This window comes from Mirounga leonina, unplaced genomic scaffold (assembly GCF_011800145.1).
Source record: "Mirounga leonina isolate KUSES-001 unplaced genomic scaffold, KU_Mleo_1.0 Mir_125, whole genome shotgun sequence".
In the NCBI taxonomy this organism is placed as follows: Eukaryota; Metazoa; Chordata; class Mammalia; order Carnivora; family Phocidae; genus Mirounga; species Mirounga leonina.
Window position 1 is genome coordinate 29,218,876 of NW_023270305.1, and position 21,011 is coordinate 29,239,886.

The window sequence follows — 21,011 nt, forward strand, 5'->3', positions numbered from 1 at the left end:
AACTTACAAGAAAACAACAAAACTCTGCTGGTCTTCCTATTTCCTAGTCAACAGGATAGCCAGCATTAAACTTGCGACTTTATCCAACTTCAGTTGTGCAATTTCGAAATGTTATTCTATTAAAACTTTGAGAAAATTACATTATTACACAATTATTTTAACAGTGCAGTATCTTTGTGTACGATTAAAACATATTTAATAGTTTTACTGTACCCCAAATTTCTATGTGTTTATTAGGACAACATAAAAAGCTACATATAAAAGTACTATATTACATTGATAAGCTATAAATCAAGTTATCGGCATTGTTTACGATAAAGAAAAACTACCCTGCCAAGTTAACCACAAAATCGCTTTAAGAAGAGACCCAAATGCACAGGAAAGGCATCTTGCGTAGAGTCTCCGCAAAAAGGCAAGAGTTTCCTCAGCCTCTTCAGGGTTAGGTGAAACCAACAAGCTAAGCGCCTGGGCCTCAAAAAATCCTGTGCGAGAAACAAGGGGCCGATAGAGAAGCTGAGGCCCACACGGGACACCGCGTCTAGCTCAGGAAGGAAGTCGGCGAGGAGCGGCGCGGGGAGGTGCACCCCGGAAAGCCCAGTCCGCAGGCCGGGGGCCACTTGGCGCAAACGCGCGCTCAGGGCCTACCCCTGGGCTCCCAGCCCTCCGGTCACCGAACGCAAGTCAACTCGGAGCGGGTGCGAGGGTCACAGGACATGCGGTGAACCACCGGACGCTGCGGGCCCGGGCCCGCACCTGTGTAACTCGGGACGCGTCAGGCGCGGCGAGCCCCGGCTGCTCCCCGGAGGCGTGGGGCCGAGGGGGCCCGAGGGCAGCGGCGGGGTCGGTCAGGGTGACTCCTCTGCCGCTGCAGCTTCTCATTCCCTCTCCCTCCCCTATTCCGGAGGAAGAATGGGCAGCAGCTGTTGGCTGGACTGCGATCGACTGGCAGGAGTGCTGGGAAGCCACTCAGGCGAGATGTTCAAATGAACGCGTCCATCTTGGCTTTCCCGTCCTGCCTCGCGCAGGGGCGGGGCAGGGTGGGGCGTCGCGGGAGGCGCGCGGCACTACCTCGGTCCTAGCGCCTGCGCAGCTGCGGGAAGAAAGCGCGGGGCAGGATTTGCAGAGCACGTCAACCTCCCTTAGCGCAGCGCGGATTTCCAAAGCCGGCCTGCCTCTGCTGCAGTGTGTACCGTGATGGCTCCCCCTTGGCGTCCAGATCTTCTCCGGTCATGTCATTACAACTTGAACTGCCTCTTAACTCTGAATTAGGAGATATTCGGGCTAGTTTCACTCCAGTCTCCTGACCCCCAAACGGGAGGTATGTACTTCCAGGCTTGGGACAGAAAGGGACGTGCTGATTTTCTCTCTTTGGCAGGGCACTTTAACTTTTTGGGTTCCGGGCCCTTTGAAAAGTTGATGAAAGTTATGGAGGCCCCCACAGAAACGTAGCGTGCAAGTTACGAGCTTCACAGACACTTCCCCTAAGGTTCATAGACCCAGGTTAAGAACCCAGCTTTATCCCTCCTTCTGTGTCTGTGGATTCAACTGTACAATACCACAAGAAACTAGAAAACTTTCTTGAACTTTAATCTCCCATTGCATGGTATCTCTAGGTTAAAAGTATTGATAAGCGTCCTAGTGCCTAAAAAATAAAGTTCAAGTTCTTTTATCCAGAAATGTAAAGTTGGCTGAAACTTTATGTCCACTGGGATTCCCCTAACACGTTTTGCGCTTCGTCGCCCTGGTATCTTGGTTCATTCTCTTCCTTTTATTTGGAATGTCAGCTTCAGGGTTTAGCTCAAATGCCTCTTCTCAGAATTCTTCACTCCAGCAGGAAAGGGGCTGCTGAGGGCTGAATGTTTGTGTCCCGCCAAAACTCATATGTGGAAACCCAATACTCCACAGGATGGTATTAGGAAATGGGACCTTTAGGAGGTGCTTAGATCATAAGGGTGGAGCCTTCATGAATGGGATTAGTGTACTTCTAAAAGAGACCCCACAGAACTCCCTGCCCCTGCCACCAAGTGAGAACACAGCAAAAGACAGCTGTCAATGAAGCAGACAGCAGGTGTCACCAGACGCTCAATCTGCAGCACCCTGATCTTGGCCATCCCAGACTCCAGAACTGTGAGAAATAAATGTTTGTTGTTTTTAAGCCAGGCAGTTTATGGTATTTTTGTTATGGCAGCCCAAATGGACTAAGCCAGAGACTCGTTAAGAAGTTTGTGTGCACCTGCCTTTCACTATAGTCATTTGCCTGAAACCGAACTATCCCGACTTCCTTGGCCTGATACGGGGAACAAATTTTGATCAACGCAAATTGACCAGCAGGAACAAGGCCAGAAGGAGCCAGACAAAGAAATTCCCTTTTCTTCTACCCCAGGTGGACTATTGAAAGGCATGGTTTCTCTACACCACCTGTCAGGAGATGTGCGTGGCTGAGGGGGCCAGCTGTCAAGCAGCCTCGTGATGTTTTGGCAGCCTCTGTGACTGACGCAGCACCAGTACAGTACTTCTCATCCTTCCTGCTTCCTTTCCCCTCTCCTTCCTTGTCTCCAGCTTGGACATCAGCACTCATCACACTTGCCCCCAGCTCTGTCTTTTAAGGAACACAGGCAGCACAACCCATAAAGAGTTTCTTATGCTGCTAGTTACCCAATCTGTAAAGCAGAGTCACTGAAAGGATTCAACTCAGCTCTCCATCCTGAGTGTTCCCCTGCTACTCACAAATTCTCTCAAGATGCTTCTCTGCGGCCTCAGCCCACGATGCCCTCTGTGAGAACACCAAGGGCAATGTTGACATTGCCCCTCCAATACTCCCAAAGACCGTCCAGCCTCAGGTACCAGAGCAGGGCTGTGTTCCCTGCAGAGTGGCCAAACACATCATTCTCTCCCACTGCAGCATTCCAGTGTCAGTAACAGCACTGCTTGCTCTCATGGTCTGACAAAGTCTCTTAAGAAAGCAAATCTTCTAGCTTCTGCTACTAACCTCTGCTCATGGGGGTCCAGACCACAAATCCAAGGGTTTCAGAGAACAGTCATCTCCTGTTATCTCCATCATCCTCCCATTCTCTTCTGCTAGCATTTGAGGCATCCCTTGGCTCAGAACACAGAAGCCCTGGTATAGACTCCTACAGGCAACCGACTCACTGCATTTCTGCCATGTCCTCCAAGCAAGCATGGATTACCTGTAGGCCTCCTGAGATTGCATTTGGGATACAGATACATGTATATCCAGTATTATAAAGTAGACCTCTTCTGTTGGTGTACTTATCCAGTAATTAGCAAAATTCTCCATATATAATTGGTGTGCCAAAAAACTTGAATAAAATCCCTATTTGTCACTTTTAATCTATTTGTGACAAAATATACAAGTCTCTGCCTTAGTAGCTATTGCTACATAACAATATTACCACAAAATGTGTGGGTTAGAATAACATATATTTATTATGTCACAATTTTGGTGGGTCAGGAGGACCGGCCTAGCTGGGTCTTCTGCTTAGGGTCTCACAAGGCTGCAATAAAGGTGTTATTGGGAGTATGGTCTCATCCAAGGCTCTGTTGGGGAAAGTTCCGTTCTCAGGCTCACTCAGAATTCAATTTCTTGTGGTTATAGGACTAAGGCTTCAGCATTTTGCTGGCTGTCAGCAAGAGGCTGTCCTCAGCACTAGAGGCCACCCACGGTTCCTTGCCACATGGGGTTCCCCAATATCATCAAAGCATGCAAGCCAAGAAGGCAATAGCGTTTACTCGCAAGAAGCCAGTCACAATCTTAGATAGTCTACCCACAAAAGTGGCATCTCCTCACCTTTGGGGGTTAGAAGGAAGTCACATTCAGGGGTGAGAGAGGATTATATAAAGAAGCAGGGAGCATTGGGGGCCTTCTCAGAAGCAGCCCACTACTGTCTCCATTATCTGTCTAATAAGTATAAGGCCTTAGACTACCCATTTTAGCTGAGAGTGAAATGTATGCCAGGTTCTTCCTCTCTTCTGAGCCCTTGCTGCTCCCTCCCCTCTCCCTTTCCTCTCTGGGCCTACCCAGAGCTCTATATCTGAGTTTCTACCAGGCCTACACTGGGCCCACAGCTGACCCCATCCCACCTCCAGTACTTGACAACTTCATAGTCTCAAATTACAAAAGAACTTTGGTTAAAGCCAAGTTTTCTGTATTTTAACTACTGCAGAGGAGAGACAGGGAAAACAAGCTGCTTCTCAAATGCCTGAAATCATACTTGATTTTTATAGGGTTGAAGAAAAAGGACCCAAAAAGTCAGGGACAGTTACCAGTTCATTTACATGGTAAGTGAATAACAAGAGGTACAATTAATGAGCTATCACATAATGTTTTCTGAATGTATTCAGTTTTGAGACTACTGGTCATATTTGAAATGACAAAAGGCAGGCTTTATACACAGCTGAGCAAACCCTTACCTTCTTGGACCTTGGGTATTGGGACAGTTCAGGGAAGTGAACCCCACAGCATATAAAACACAATGCCTTCTCCATTTCAAACATATGACTAGCCCAGCTGGTCCAACTTTATGTCTCACAACGTATTTGCAAAAAACAGTTGCAAGATCTGGAACAATTTTTGAATTGCATTGAGCAAACAGGAAGCCTAAAAACCTAGGAAATTAAGGGTTTTATTCATTTAATCAAAGCTTGTCCCATCTTAAAGACAGAGTTCATATTTCTGATCTAAAATTTTTCTTTATCAAACACAAGGTTTACAATTTTTTGATTACACAATTTAAATGCTACCTTTTCAAATAATAACTCATCTCCCCCAAGAAAAACACAACAATCTTAGAAAACTATAATTAGAGATTAAATTGAGAGTAGGTGGCATATGGAAACTAAATAAAAGATTGTGTTCAACCATCTTTTTTTTTTCAAAGGCAACTCAGGTTAGTTTGGTTAGTACATTTTATATCAAGTTCTTGCTTCCCAATTCTGATTTTAACCAGCAATCCTTTACTATTTTAGGTCTCTGGTTCTCTTTGCTATTACTATAATCGCTAAATTAGTAGGCCACAAGACTTGAAATGGTGACGGTAATGGACTACTTCATAGTACAGTGAATATGTTATTGTATGGTACAGAATGGGGACCTTAGGTACAAATGGCAGCAAGCAGTCATTCTGTGGATGGGTTGACAGTTCCCGTAACGTAACAAGCAACAATTAAGGTAGTGCCTTCTAAAATCCCTCCACGATCAAGGTATTCTTAGCCATCATTCATGCCTAACCAATCCCAGATATAGAGACTTTACCAAGTAAGGGTGAGTAGTTGAGGTTGGTTGAGAAGCAGTAACACCACATGCTGAGAAAGAAGAACTACGCAGCTTGAATTCTCACTTGCCTCGTTAATAGGTTCGGAGGTAATTTTTGTATAGTCTTTACATTTCCGCCTCTGCAAAAAAAAAAAAAAAAAATGCTTTCCAATTCCCACAGGTAAAATGTGCCGTACATCATTCTCTATAGCTTTTCAAGAACTCTGAGGGGTTTGAAATTTTACTGTATCTGCCTGCCACGGGTCCATGAATGCCGGTAGAAGCCAGAAAACCCCTGGGTCAGAGATGAAGGATAATGTATTACTTACAGCAGTAGCAGCGTTATTGTACCAACCAGTACCCTGAGCCCCAGTTCCCACAGAGTGATGTGAAGAAGGCCACATGACATCTGCATACACATTGGGTTACATCACAGGAAAGGAACAGTGAGGTTAGAAAAACCTTTAGTAATGAGCAGTAAGAACGTCTGCCCTTTGCTCAAAAGGAGACACAATCTCTGTCTTCAAAGGCTATAAACAAACCTGCCCTTTACTCCAGAGACAGACACTATTTCTATCTTCTAAGGTTTCCTACCAAAGGAACAAGGGCAGACTGCCCCCTTGAAAGGCAAGCAGAACTGTCTCCCAGCATGACGAAGTATAACTCTCTCCAATATCAAAGTTTCTTCCATACAATTAAATTAAAAGACACAGAATCTAATTTCACAATGGTTATGTATTAGTCATTTCTTGCTGTGTAACATTACCACAAACCTAGTGGCAATCCACATTTATTATTATCTCACAATTTCTGTAGAATATTAAAATAACATGTTTGTTGTTTTATACCACTAAATTTGGGGTCACTTTTTACACAGCAAAAGACATCTGGAACAGAGAGACAATGAAGAATTAACACACATCTAAGGAAACTTCTGTACTATGTTGACTAGTGGCTTCTACAGCCACCCTCCCCTACAAATTCCACCTGGAACCTCAGAATGTGACCTTATTTGGAAATAGGGTCTTTGCTAATATAGTCAAGTTAAAGTGAGTTTATGCCAGACTACAGTTAAACCTAATCCAGTGACTAGGATCCTTACAAGAAAAAGAAACTTTGGACACAAAGACATACACTCATACAGAAGGAAGATGGCCATGTGAAGGAGGAAGAGGTTGGAGTCATGCTGCCAAAAGCCAAGAAACACCAAGGATTCCTGGCAACCACCAGAAGCTGGGAGAGAAACATGGGATAGCTTATCCTTCAGAATCTCCAGAAGGAACCAACCATGTCGACATTTTGATTTTGGACTTCTGGCCTCCTGAACTGTGAGAGAATAAATTTCTGTTGTTTTAAGCCACTCAGTTTATGGTAATTTGTTACAGCAGCCCTAAAAAATGAATACAGCTTCTAACATTGAAAACAAAAACAATGGGGCACCTGGGCGGCTCAATCGGTTAAGCATCTGCCTTCAGCTCAGGTCATGATCCCGGAGTCCTGGGATGGAGCCCTGGGTCAGGCTCCCTGCTCAGTGGGGAGTCTGCTTCTCCCTCTACCCTTCTCCCCTGCTTGTGATCGCTCTCTTTCTCGCTCTCTAATAAATAAATAAAATCTTTAAAACAACAACAACAAAAAAACAATAAAAAGCAACTTGGAGTAAAGGGAGAATAAACATAGAGAAGACAGCTTCTCAGGAAGAAAAGTAAGGTTTTCAAATAGATAAGAGAAGTTAAATGATATTGCAATGTGAACTAGGAAAAGTATACCATAAAAAGGAATAATCAGAGCAAAAAAGAATTCTAAGAAGTTAAAAATATAGAAAGAAAATTATTCACTAGAACAGTTACAAAATGAAGATCTCCCAGAAAGTAGGACAAAAAGTCAGAGAAATGGAAAATAGGTAAGAAAATATAAGAAAATAAGAAGAATGGTCCAAGAAATCAAAATTCAAACAGGAGTTCCAAAAAGAGAGAATAGAAAAAAGAGAGGGCACAGAATCAATAAAACCAGCAAAATTGTCCAGAACTATAAGACATGATTTACTTATTGAAAGTACCCACCAAGTGCCCAACGGTGAATGAGAAAAGATGTACACCAACTCTTATCTCTGAATTTCAGATACATTTTTGAAGAGATAAAACAGATCTTCTACAAAAAGTGTTAGGAGTCAGAATGGCTTCAGATCCATGGTAGACTGACTGCATTAAGGGCCCTAATTAATGGCCGCCCTATATCCATAAGCTTTGCCATGTAACTTCGTAGTCCCTTTCTACTTTGACGATGGCCTTGCCCATATGACTTACATTGGTCAAAAGGACAGTAGTGGAGAGAACACTTAAAAAAAAAAAAAAGGAAATCAGTGAGGTGATAGATGTGTTAATTAACTTGGTGGAGAGAATCCTCTCACAATGTATATATCAAATCATCATGTCATACACTTTAAATATATTACAATTGTAGTTGTCAACTATGCCTCTCAATAAAGCTGAAAAAAAGAGTGGGTTATACGGGAAAATTTAGATACACAGATCCATGGGACAGGTAGAGTTGAGAAACAGATACACACAAATAGAGGCAATTGATATTTTTAAATCAATTTTATTTTTTCGAACAGTTTATCAGAAAAATTACAAAGATAGTTCAGAGAGTTCCCATAGATTCCACACTCAGTTTCCTCTATGATTAATATTTTACACTTATTAAATGTAAGGTGGGTACATTTATGAAAATTAATGAACCAATATCAATACATTATTAATTTAAAACCATGCTTTATTCAGATTTCATTAGTTATTACCTAAAGTCCTTTTTCTGTTCCAGAATCCCATTCAGGATACAACATTACATTTAAGTCGCTGTGTTTCCTTAGCCTCCTCTTGTTTATAACAACCTTGACAGTTCTGAGGAATGCTGGTCAGGTATCTTGTATAATATTCTTCAACTGGAATTTGTCTGATGTATTTCTTCTGATTAGACTGGGGATATGGATTGGGGGAAGGAAGATTATAGAGATAAAGTGCCATATCATCCCATCATATGTACACCAACCACATTACTTCGTGTTGATTTTAACTGTGGCCCCCTGGCCAAAGTACTATTTGTAATTTATTATTTTATATACTTTAAAATTACTGTTCCCCCTTTCCATATTGTACTCTTTGGAAGGAAGACAATATGTGCAGTCTTCATTTAAGGAGTGGAGCTAATTGATTTTTTTTTTTTTTTTACGAGGTTGCAAAACAATTCGATGGAGGAAAGATAGTCTTTTTGCCAATTAGTGCCAGAAGAATTAGATATCCATATGCAAAAAAAAAGAGAGAGAGAGAGAAACTTGATTTGTACCTTATACTAGTTTTTCAAAATGGATCAAAAACTTAAATGTAAGAGTAAAACTATAAGACACTCAGAAGAACACAACATAGGTGTATATTTTTGTGACCTTGGATTAGACAATGATTTCTTAGGTATGGCACCAAAAGCTCAAGGAATGAAAAAAAATTAATAAGTTTGACTTCATAAAAATTTTTATGATTTTGTGTATCAAAGGATACTATCAAGAAAGTATAAAGACAAGCCACAGAATGGGAGGAAATGTTTGCAAGTCATACATCAGCATTTATTATCTAGAATATGGAAAGAACTCTTATAACTCAACATAAAAAGACAACCCAATTTAAAAATGGGCAAAGGATTTGAATAGACATTTCTCCAAAGAAGATAAACAAATGGACCCAAAAAATGGACATGAAAAGATGATCAGTATCATTAGTCATCAAGGAAATGCAAATCAAAACCACAGTGAGTTACCACTTCACACCCAGTAGGATGGCTGTAACCCAAAATTGTACAATAACAAATGTTGAAGAGAATGTGGAAATATTGGAACCCTCCTACATTACTGATGGGAATGCAAAATGGTGCAGCCACTTGGTAAGACAGTTTGACAGATCTTCAAAAAATGTAAACTTGGAGTTACCATATGACCCAGCAATTCTCCTCCCAGGTATATACCCAAGAGAACTGAAAACATATGCTCACACAAACACTTCTACATGAATGTCCGTAACAGCATTATTCCTAATAGCCAGGAAGTGGAAGTAACCCAAATGGCCATCAGCTGATGACTGGACAAACAAAATGTGGCATATGCATGCAATGGAATATTATTCAGCTACAAAAGGGAATGAAGTATTGATACATGCTACAACATGAATGAATCTTGAAAATATGATGCTTAATAAAAGAATTCAGTCACTAATGGCCACATATTGTATAATTCCATTTATACAAAAGGCCTGGAATAGGCAGAGCTACAGAGACAGAAGTAAATTAGTGGTTGCCAGGGGCTGGAGGTTGGGACAGAGGGTGGGGATGGGGATGCAGAAAATGACTGCTAATAGGTATGGGGTTTCTTTTTGGAGTGATGAAATGCTCTAAAACAGTGATGGTTGCACAAGTCTGTAAATATACTAAGAACTGCTGAATTATGTAGTTTAAAAGGGAGAATGTTATGCTATGTGAAATATATCTGTGTTTTGAAATATAAAGCTGTGGTTTTTTTTAAAAAAGTTCTTAGATAAGACACCAAAAGCACAATCCAAAAAAGAAAAAAAATAGTGAACTAAACCTCATCAAAATTAACACTTTTTGCTCTGCTGAAGACATTGTTAAGATAAAGAAAAGCCAAGCCATAGATTGGAAAATAATTTTGTAAGTCACATTATTGACAGACAGTTTTTAACCAGAATATATAAAGAAGTCTCAAAACTCAAAAAAAAAAAAAAAAAGAAACATACCACCTTGTTCTTTGATAAAGCTCTTATCATACTTAAATGACATCTTCATCATGATCATGGTTGCAAATTGATTTATCCAATTATAACCTGGTAAAAAAGAAGACAGATTCTTATTGAAGCTATGGGGAAAAAGTATAGTTATGAAAGAAGAGAACTGGGTAAACACACTTTGTATAATATTTAACCAATGTTACCATTATTCTGAGCAGTTTTGTAGATAAGACTAACCAAGATATATCATTAATCATAACATAATCTTTATTATATGTTTTCATTGTTAGCTTATGACCTACGTTATACTCTATGGGATTGCTTATTCTAAATTCCAAGGGGTCAGTTAGTACAAGATACTATTTAAAGGACGTCTCATTCCAGTTTGAACAAGTATGGCAGTAAAATTGATGGTTAGAGATGAAGGAAAAAGATTTTCGATATGCTCACTAAAAGTAGAATATTACCCATAATTAAATCTAAAGTAGGTTTTGTAGCATTTGTCTGCTTCTAGACTAAAGACTCTGCAAATCCTACCCCAGTCCTTTAGTACAGGTTGACAGCAGTTTATGTTGTCAATGTCAGTCTATTCTGTATCTATGCTAGAGTCCTCGACTGTGGTTCTTTTGATGTTCCTTCCAGAAGACCTGGCAAGGTTCTCAGGCAAGAGGGGACCCTAAAGAGGAGTTAATAGCTGGATTAACTCTAACTATTTTGTTACATGTCCTTAGCTGTAAAGCTTGTCTGGGCAGATTGTGGCTGAAGTAAGGGGCATAGCTTTTAAGATTTAATAACCCTTTATTGTTGCACATGGAGCTTTCCCCTCAAATTGAAAGAAAGAGATACAGAAAGGGTTATTGACAAACAAGCCTTTGTAAAAGATGATTATCTTTTGTGAGGAAATCTTTTTTCTCTCTTCTACTACCTTTTAAAGATTCATTTACTTATTTCAGAGAGAGAGAAAGAGAGAAGGATCAGCAGGGGCAGAGGGAGAGGGAGAGAGAACCTCAAACAGACTTCACACTGAGCATGGAGCCCAACATAGGGTTTGATTCCACGACCATGAGGTCATGACCTGAGCCAAAACCAAGAGTCGGACGTTTAACTGACTGAACCACCGAGGTGCCCCTTTTGTACTCCCTTTTAAAATGTTCACCCATACAAAAAGAACTACAAGCTTAGGTTTTACAACATCAACCAAGGGTCAAAAGGAAATATTAAATTTAAAAACACCAGTCCAGCAGCTCCAGCACACACACGCGTGCACATACACACAATCTTTGCACTCTTAGTGGCAAGCAAACACATCAAAGAGCACAGAGAATGCAAGGAGATGACAGAAATACAAGTTTCCAAACAGACAATCAAAAACTATTATCAACCAGATTTTCTATTGTCTGCTACCTGTCAGATCACCAGACAGCAGCCTCTCCTGAGAAACCACCAAAACAAGACCCCTGTAATTTCAGTATGTGGTTCAGCAAATGCAATCTCATATCCTACTGTCCCCATTCTGCCAACAAACTATAAGACTTAGAAACTTCTTATTTAAAGAATGGTTTTGGCAAGCAAAATGGAGTCTTTTACATGAACTATCTCAATTCCCCTACAACTACAAAGGCAAAATACTTCGGCTAGTATTTTTGTTCAAGAAGCTAAATGGAGTTGCTTACAAGCATCAGTTCAGTTTCCCATTAAACTACAAAATCTAAATTTCTGTGCTTCTGCTATGTTCTGTAGCATGCTGAATAATCCCCTACATCCACCATCTCAATGTCCCCAAGTCTTCAAGTGTTGGACATTTGTACATCCAGAATGTTTTATGCTGATCTGAGACTCTGCTAAGTACCATCTCAGTGCCTCGGTGAATCCTAACGTCTAGATATTTGCACATCCCAGATGTTGTTCAGCATGGTGAAGGAATATCTTATCAACACCATCTCAGGTTTCCAAAAGCTGCAAGTTGGACACTGGTCCTTCCAGTTTGTCATTTACCCCTCCAAATACAGTCACTTATATGCTCCAATACTTGTACTTCCCATATGTTGTTGACTGTTGTTGACTCCAATACTTGTACTTCCTGTATGTTGCTGACTGTGATTTGAGCCTTTTAAACACACAATCTGAATTTGCCCTCCCCACCCCCACCACAGCCATGCAAACATGTGCAGATACACGACAATTTCCAATCTGTTGTTCAGCACATAGAATGAGGTATCTTAAATGCCCCATTATCATACCCCAAAAAATTCAAGAACTGGGCACTTGGCTTTCTACTATGTAATTCAGCCTGCTGGCTGAATGAAGTGTCATTCCAGAATTCTCTCGGCCCCATAACAAATTACAAATGCCAGACAAAAGTACTTCCACTTTTTCTCACCATGGTGAAAACATACACATCTCATTTTTATAACAAATTGGAACATGTGAATACTTGTACTTCCACTCTTTCCAGGACACCCAATGGATCCTTTGACATGCACAACATCACTTCCCCAACAAACTATGAAAGCCCAACAATTGTTTTATACAATTGTTCAATACACTGAGGGGCATCTTTAAATAGTACTATCCCTTTTCTGAGCTAGACAATTTTACTTTCAGTAAGTTTTTCGGTCTAGTGAATGGATTTTCTCGCAAAAGAGTTCCCAAAACCATGAAAGGAAATGCCTTTATTTCACTATAATAATCACTGTGCTGAATTAAACTTTTACTTGTACCATTTCATTTTGCAACGACTACAAAAGCTATTGTACCATGAGGGCCTGGAATTAGCTTGACCTATTTTGCTAAAGTTCCTGCATGGCACTGATTCCTGGTCAGGGCATGAAGCATACTGATTAATAATGTTGCTTTGTAATCATGGGTTTGTAGAGGTTCAAGGAGATTTGTACCAGCTTGTCAGCCTTGTTTATTGAAAACAGTGAGACAGATGATTTGCACCCGGTCTCAGCGAGACACCCAAAGGGCTCTGCTGTTGAAGTTGGTTATGCCTTGGAAATATGTCTAGATAACCAGCAAAAATATAAGAATTCCCAGCTGAGCCTCTATTTGGGGCTCCCTGTTTCCAAGGTGTTCCAGGTGGTTCCTGATCCAAAAGAGAAAGTGCATCTGGCCACATGCCTTACAGAAGGGAGGACAAAGGATCCTGTACCTGACCACTCTGGCCCCCTTACCATGAAATAACCTTTAACTATGATGCATTTTCTTATTTTATTGTTGTTTCCATCCATATTCTCTTTTTGTAACAAACTGTAGGATTTGGATTTGGTGAGTCTTCTTTAGCAGTGGATTTCTGTGTAACTGCCACTTAGCAGTTATACAAGTGCAATGGCACACTTGTGTTAGATTCCTAGTGGATTACCTTCCCTATAACATAGTCCCTCAAGATCTATGCATTGTACTCCCGGTATGTTGTCCAGCTCACTGAATGGAGACCCTTCCATGCAACATCTTTGTTGCCCAAGAAACTACAAGATGCTGTGCTTTCTTTTCTTTCTTTCTTTCTTTCTTTCTTTCTTTCTTTTTTTAAAAGATTTTATTTATTTATTTGACAGAGAGAGCACAAGCAGGGGGAGCAGCAGAGGGAGAGAGAAGCAGGCTCTCCACTGAGCAGGGAGCCTGATGCGAGACTCAATCCCAGGACCCCGGGATCATGACCTGAGCCAAAGGCAGATGCTTAATCGACTGAGCCACCGAGGTGCCCTGATGCTGGTGCTTTCCTTAAGATATGGGGCATTGGGTCGCCTGGGTGGCTTAGTCAGTTAAGCATCCAACTCTTGCTTTCAACTCAAGTCATGATCTCATGGTCATGAGATCAAGCCCCACATTGTGTGCCGTGCTCAGCATGGAGTCTACTTGAGATTGTCTCTCTCCCTCTGCCCCTCCCCCCACTACTCCTGGGCACTTGTGCTCTCACTCTCTCTAAAAAAAAAAAAGATATGGGGCATTCTGAGTTGACTCTTTTATTGGCACCATCCAGTTCCCCAGCAAATTTCAAGAACTTAGCACTTACATATAAAACATGTTGCTCAGCACACTGAATGGAGGACAAGAAGTCAAGGAGCTTAGAATATGTAGTGTTGGAAAGTCATTATATGGTATTGAAACCACCAAGAATTACTATAAGGATACTGTGAAGGAGTGACTGTGGTGCAAGTACTGAAATCTTCAAAGAATGAGAGAGAGAGCCCCAGGGGTCTGTAGATAACTGCAGCAAGCAGGGCTGGTAACATAACGATCAAAGCCACAGACTTTAGAGAGGAGGGACAGGGAATGGTCTTAAGGCAAGAAGGAGAACCCCACCTCAGGGCTCAGAGACAGGAGGGAATGTGAGTGTGGGAGCCATGGTTTTGCTAAGGAAATCCAGGGTGCCATGACTGAAAGACTGTGAATGGCTGCTGAGTGAGTGAGTCCAAGCTATGACTAGCATGAGGGTCCATGGGACAGGCTTCCTGAAGGAGGTGCTGTGCATATGTCCCAGGTGTTGATATTATACTTGGAATTGAGCACATGCTCAGTCAATGTCTGTGGAATGGTGAATGAATGAATGGCTCTCTGGCACTGAAAGAGGGATGAAGCCATTTCTCAGCACACCCTCATTCAGAGTATCCTAAGGCCACACCAGGTGTGTAAATACTATATTAGGTGGCCTACATAGTACTAGAAGTCCTAGCCTCAGCAACTGGACAAAAGAAAGAAATAAAAGACATTCAAATTGGCAAAGAAGAAGTCAAACTCTCACTCTTCACAGATGACATGATACTTTATGTGGAAAACCCGTAAGACTCCACCCCATAATTGCTAAAACTCATACAGGAATTCAGCAATGTGGCAGGATATAAAACCAATGCAAAGAAATTAGTTGCATTTCTATACACTAACAATGAGACAGAGGTAAGAGAAATTAAGGAATCAATCCCATTTACAATTGCACCAAAACCCACAAGATACCTAGGAATAAACCTAAATAAAGAGGCAAAGGCTCTGTACCCAGAAAAGCCATAGAATACTCATGAAACAAATTGAGGAAGACACAAAGAAATGGAAAAACGTTCCATGCTCATAGAATCCAAGAACAAATATTGTTAAATGTCGATGCTACCTAGAGCAATCTACACATTCAAAGCAATCCCTATCAAAATACTATCAACTTTTTTCACAGAGCTGGAACAAATAATCCTAAAATTTGTATGGAACCAGAAAAGACCCTGAATAGCCAAAGGAATGTCGAAAAAGAAAACCAAAGCTGGTGGCATCACAATTCCAGACTTCAAGCTCTATTACAAAGCTGTCATCATCAAGACAGTATGGTACTGGCACAAAAACAGACACGTAGATCAATGGAACAGAACAGAGAACCCAGAAATGGACCCTCAAATCTATGGTCAACTAATCTTCGACAAAGCAAGAAAATATCCAATGGAAAAAAAGGCAGTCTCTTCAACAAATGGTGTTGGGAAAATTGGATAGCCACATGCAAAAGAATGAAACTGGTTACCATTTTCTTACATCATACACAAAAATAGACTCAAAGTGGATGAAAGACCTAACTGTGAGTCAGGAATCCATCAAAATCCTAGATGAGAACACAGGCAGCAACCTCTGTGACGTCGGCCGCAGCAACTTCTTCCTAGAAACATCTCCAAAGGCAAGGGAAGCAAGGGCAAAAATGAACTATTTGGACTTCATCAAGAAGTCCACAGCACAGCAAAGGAAACAGTCGACAAAACCAACAGACAACCTACAGAATGGGAGAAGATATTTGCCAACATCTTATAAGATAAAGAGCTAGTATCCAAAATCTATAAAGAATTTGTCAAACTCAACACCCAAAGAACAAATAATCCAATCAAGAAATGGGCAGAAGGCATGAACAGACATTTCTGCAAAGAAGACATCCAAATGGCCGACAGACACATGAAAAAATGCTCAACATCACTCGGCATCAGGGAAATACAAATCAAAACCACAATGAGATACCACCTCACACCAGTCAGAATGGCTAAAATCAACAAGTCAGGAAACAACAGATGTTGGTGAGGATACGGAGAAAGGGGAACCTTCTTACACTGTTGGTGGGAATGCAAGCTGGTGCAGCCACTCTGGAAAACAGTATGGAGGTTCCTCAAAAAGCTGAACATAGAGCTACCCTATGACCCAGCAATTGCACTACTAGGTATTTATCCAAAGGATACAAACATATTGATTTAAAGGGACAACTGCACCCCAATGTTTATAGCAGCAATGTCCACAATAGCCAAACTATGGAAAGAGCCCAAATGTCCATGGACAGATGAATGGATAAATAAGATGTGGTATATATACAATGGAATACTACTCAGCCATCAAAAGAAATGAAATCTTGGGCGCCTGGGTGGCTCAGTCATTAAGCGTCTGCCTTCGGCTCAGGTCATGATCCCAGGGTCCTGGGGTCGAGCCCCACGTCGGGCTCCCTGCTCAGTGGGAAGCCTTCTTCTCCCTCTCTCACTCCCCCTGCTTGTGTTCCCTCTCTCGCTGTGTCTCTCTGTCAAATAAATAAAATCTTTAAAAAAAAAAATGAAATCTTGCCATTTGCAATGACATGGATGGAACTAGAGGGTATCATGCTAAGTGAAATAAGTCATTCAGGGAAAGACAATTATATGATCTCACTCATATGTGGAATTTAAGAAACAAAACATAGGGGAAGAGAGGGAAAAATATAACAAGATGAAATAAGGGAGGGAGACAAACCAAAAGAGACTCTATTTTTTTTTAAAGATTTTATTTATTTATTTGACAGAGAGAGAGAGAGAGAGCACAAGCAGGGGGAGTGGCAGGCAGAGGGAGAGGGAGAAGCAGGCTCCCTGCTGAGCAGGGAGCCCAAGGTGGGGCTCGATCCCAGGACACTGGGATCATGACCTGAGCCAAAGGAAGATGTTTAACTGACTGAGCCACTCAGGCACCCCCATAAAAGACTCTTAAACATAGGAAACAAACTGAGGGTTGCTGGAGGGGAGCTAGGTGGGGGATGGGGTAACTGGGTGATGGACATTAAGGAGGGCATGTGATGTAATGAGCACTGGGTGTTATATAATACTGATGAATCACTGAACTCCACCTCTGAAACTAATAATATACTCTATGTTAATTAATTGAATTTAAATTAAAAAACCCAAATATATAAAAAAGATAAATTCCAATGTCATTTAGATGCATGGTATGTGTGAAATTAATACAGTAGAGCTGATATCCCACATTTTAGCTATGTTTTCCTATTTGTGGAAGTAATAAAAGATAGCTGCAAATTCTTTGACACTTCCATCATCGAGAGGTGAAGGTGGGGGTCTATGGCTTGTCCCTGTGAGAGTGGGGTTGTAACTGCTTACACCAAGAGAGTCTGGTGAAGTAGAGCTAGGTGACCTCTGAGGCTATAGGTCTTAAAAGGCCCTACAACTTCTACCTTGTTCACCAGAATGAATGCCTGCTCTTGGAGGCCCAAACCACCATGGAAGACTTCCAACTGCACTGCGGCCACCATAGAGAAGCCTCATTAAGTGCTCTGGTCTGCAGCCCTAGTCTTCAGGTCATCCCAGTGCAAATCCCAGCACAAGCCTTTAGATCAGAGGTTGGCCAAGTTTTTCTTAAAGGGCCAGATCACAAGGTCATATGATCTCTGTTACAGCTACTCAACTCTGCTGTCATAGCACAAAAGCACCACAAATGGCTCTATTCCAATAACCCTTATTTGCAAAAACAGGTGATAGGTTGGCAGGCTGTAGTTTGCTGACCCCTGTTCTAGATGATTCTAGTCCCCAGCCATTTGAGGCTAAGATCCCAGCAGAGATGGGAGAGCAAAGATAAACTGTCTCCCCTGCATTCTGTCCAAATCTCTGACCCACAGAACCCATGACTCTAATATATGGTTGTTGTTTTATCTCCACTATGTTTGGGGTGATATGTCACATAGAAATAGATCATTGGAACTGAACTGTTTTATGCAAGGTAGGCCTCATCAAGAAAGAGAGGTTTGAGCAAACTTGAAGGAGTAGAGTTAACCAAGAGGGTGTGAGTCTGGAGGAAGAGCATTCTGAGCAAACAGTTGGTGTAATACCCTGCGGTGGCAGAGTGTCTAGTATATATGAGCCACAGCAAGAAAATTCTAGAACGACCCTGCTGAGATGCCCTGGTGACCTTGCACATCTCCACATAGGCATGTAGGCAGGGCTTGATTGTAGTCTTACCCAAGTCTTGACAGATTGCTGTATGATTCCTCCCAGAACAAGAGAAGGTAAGCCTGGTGAGCAGTTTCCCATCCCTATCTTGCGGGCGATTGCAGCAAGCCCGTTTTTCTTCCTTCTCCATAGTCTAGTTGAGCACAGGACTTTCCATCTCCTTTGCTCCATGCCTCCCCCTCCCCTGTAGGAACAACTGCAGGCTCCAGTCTAAGTCCTTAAAAATGCTTGGCAATAGATGAGAGTTGGCTGCTCAGCAGCAGAGCACCCCACTGCTCAAGTGTGTACATCTGGCCCCTCTGATCTGGTGCCCTCCTCTGGGGCTGGGGACACAAGGAGCCGACACCATGCTGATTTTGCTTTTGCTGTCAGTATAAATAATAACCTGTCTAAATCCATTTGGGTTGGTTGTCTCTTTATAACCAAATCTACCCAAAGAGGCCAGCCAGCCTAAGGTTCAATGACTGACAGGAAACCAGCATAAATGGAAATGGAGCAAGGAGATGAGATCAGAGAGGATAGGGGCCCAGGTCCCCTAGGACTTTGTAGGCCTTTGGCCTTTATGCAGCAAGAACGGAAACACTGGGGCGCCTAGGTAGCTCAGTCCTTGAGCATCTGCCTTCGGTAGTGATCCCAGGGTCCTGGAATCAAGCCCCGCATTGGGCTCCCTGCTCCGCGGGAAGCCTGCTTCTCCCTCTCCCACTCCCCCTGCTTGTGTTCCCTCTCTCGCTGTGTCTCTCTGTGTCAAATGAATAAAAAAAAAAATCTTTAAATAAAAAAAAGGAAACACTGTAGAGTTTTGAGCAGAGAAATGACAATGATCTGGCTCATGTTGTCAAAAAAGAATCACATTAAAATAATCTTGGGGCACCAGGGTGGCACAGTCAGTTAAGCCTCCCATTCTTGGTTTCAGCTCAGATCGTGATCTCAGGGCCATGGGATCGAGCCATCAGGCTGGGGGGCTCAGCACGCAGTCTGCTTAAGATTCTCTCTTCCCTCTCCTGCTGCCCCTCCCCCTCTCTCAAATAAATAAATAAATCTTTAAAGATAAAATAATCCTAAAAATGATTCCTTTAAGAAAACATATAAGTGTAAGCTCCTGTTGCAATTATTAGTAAAAGTGGCTTGATTTCTTTTATAATGAGCGTTCTCTGCTGCTGCCCTCTTGGCCCCTCCACACTTTATAGCTTCCAGCTGCTTTTCCACTCCTGCTGTGCACTTTTTCCTTGATGTTCACCTCCCTCCCTGAGCCTCATCTCTCTTTGACTCCTCACGGGGGCGCAGTAAAGGGTTCATCCCGGAGGCAGTGCGCTCCTCGACGCCAGGGCCGGGTCTCACACCTTTGGCCAGGTACCCAGGGGGCGCTCAGTGGGAAGCGGTGCCACAGTGGCCTTCGCCTCTGGGAACGTTGCCGCCAGGGTTTTCTGTGTCTTGCACGTCTGGACTGCGGGATCGCCGCGGCCGCAAGGTGCTGGACCCTCCTCTTGGGTCTGGCTGAGGCCTCGGGAGCCCTCCGCTCCCCACCAACATATTTCTTTCTCTCTCTCTCTCCCTCTCTCTTTCTCCCACCTACACGTGTTGGACTCCGGGCCCGCCCAGAGGCCACGGCTCTTTCTCCTCCTCACCTCCGCCCGCCCCTCCCCTCTTTTTCAGTCCCCTCCCTTTCCCTCCACCCCCCCGCCCCCATCCCGGGCCGCCCAAGCTCGGCCCATGGCCCGCCCCTCCCCGCCCCTGCTGTCCAGCCCGGGTTCCTTCCCCTTGGCTGCGCGCCTCTCCGCCCTCCTTCCCGCCCCCTCCCCACCCCAACTGGCTCGGGTCCGCTCGGACTCGGCCCCCGACCCGCCCCTTTCGGCCCTAGGCGCCTCCTGCCCCCGGGTCGGCCCGGCACTTCGGCGCTAGCTGCCCGGCCGCAGGCACTAGGCAGCTTTGCTAGCGCGCTTGACCCAGGACTGGCCAGGTTTGGGACGTCCGTCTGTCCGTCGATCGGGAGAAAATTTCCAGACGCGCGGCCCCGGGATGGGGCGGGCCCTGCTGCGGCTACTGCTGTGGTTCTTCCTCCCAGCGTTCTGGAGCGGAGGTGAGGGCGCGGGGCCCAGGGCCAGGCGCTGGGGGCCGGGGGCTCGCGCCTCGGAGTTCGCGGGAGGGGGCGCGCCCGGCTGCTGGGCAAGTTTGCAAACACCTCCGCACGCCCCAGGCATGCCAGCAAGTGGAGCGCAGGGGCCCCCACCAGCCCACTGACAGAGCACCCAGTATGGGTCGTGGATGCGAGTCCCGATGGAGTCGGGTAGGAGTGGGCACCGAGGGCTCCCCCTTACCTCAGAGGAGGAAATCGAGCTCCGCCCGGCCCGCTGCAGGTTCCGAAGTTTTCGCTCCAGAGGAATGTTGGTCGCAGGTCTGGTCCGGAATGCGCTGAAAACCTCCCTCTAGACATCGTTGCGTGGTTGGACCCCGGCTCTGGCAGTAGTTCTGGGAGCCGCGGGCCCCATCTCCCGAGGGACCGGTGCCGGGAGACGAACAGGCTGGGGAGTTGGGGTCAAATTCCTGGTGCTGCGATCGACCAAGGACGGGAGTCCGCCAGGGAGGGACAGCCGTCCAGTCTGCTCCCACTGGGCTCTTATAGGTAATGTTAGTACCTCTTTGCAGGGACACCCTGTGAATGTGGGGACCCTGGACACAGGGGAAGCATTCTTTTAACCCCTGTTATTGCTGAACAGAATCTAATATGCTTGGACAGCA

The 21,011-nt window shown here is 43.6% G+C and overlaps 2 protein-coding genes and 2 long non-coding RNA genes across 6 annotated transcripts in view; 2 read left to right on the forward strand and 2 right to left on the reverse strand.

The window, feature by feature from the left end:
- The window catches only part of ANAPC1 (anaphase promoting complex subunit 1), a 102,464-nt gene extending 101,466 nt beyond the window's left edge, over window positions 1-998 (reverse strand). Inside the window, exons 1-2 of one of the 3 annotated variants that reach the window (XM_035001047.1) lie at window positions 754-998; window positions 8-125 (exon numbers count right to left, since the gene is read on the reverse strand). The gene's annotated coding sequence lies outside the window, so the exon portion shown is untranslated. The other 2 variants (XM_035001045.1, XM_035001046.1) reach the window with 2 other exon arrangements.
- A 163-nt stretch (window positions 999-1,161) lies between these two features.
- On the forward strand, window positions 1,162-6,593 carry LOC118007850. Its single transcript, XR_004678502.1, has 3 exons — window positions 1,162-1,318; window positions 4,246-4,299; window positions 6,150-6,593. It is a non-coding gene; the product is annotated as an uncharacterized LOC118007850 (long non-coding RNA).
- A 1,275-nt stretch (window positions 6,594-7,868) lies between these two features.
- LOC118007851 lies at window positions 7,869-20,686 on the reverse strand. Its single transcript, XR_004678503.1, has 3 exons — window positions 20,591-20,686; window positions 10,069-10,155; window positions 7,869-8,247 (listed from the first exon to the last, which is right to left on the reverse strand). It is a non-coding gene; the product is annotated as an uncharacterized LOC118007851 (long non-coding RNA).
- MERTK (MER proto-oncogene, tyrosine kinase) overlaps window positions 20,134-21,011 on the forward strand; it is a 106,556-nt gene continuing 105,678 nt past the window's right edge. The window contains exon 1 of the mRNA XM_035001051.1: window positions 20,134-20,352. Within this exon, the coding sequence (XP_034856942.1) occupies window positions 20,292-20,352 (61 nt within the window). The 5' untranslated portion in view covers window positions 20,134-20,291. The remainder of the gene's footprint in view (window positions 20,353-21,011) is intronic.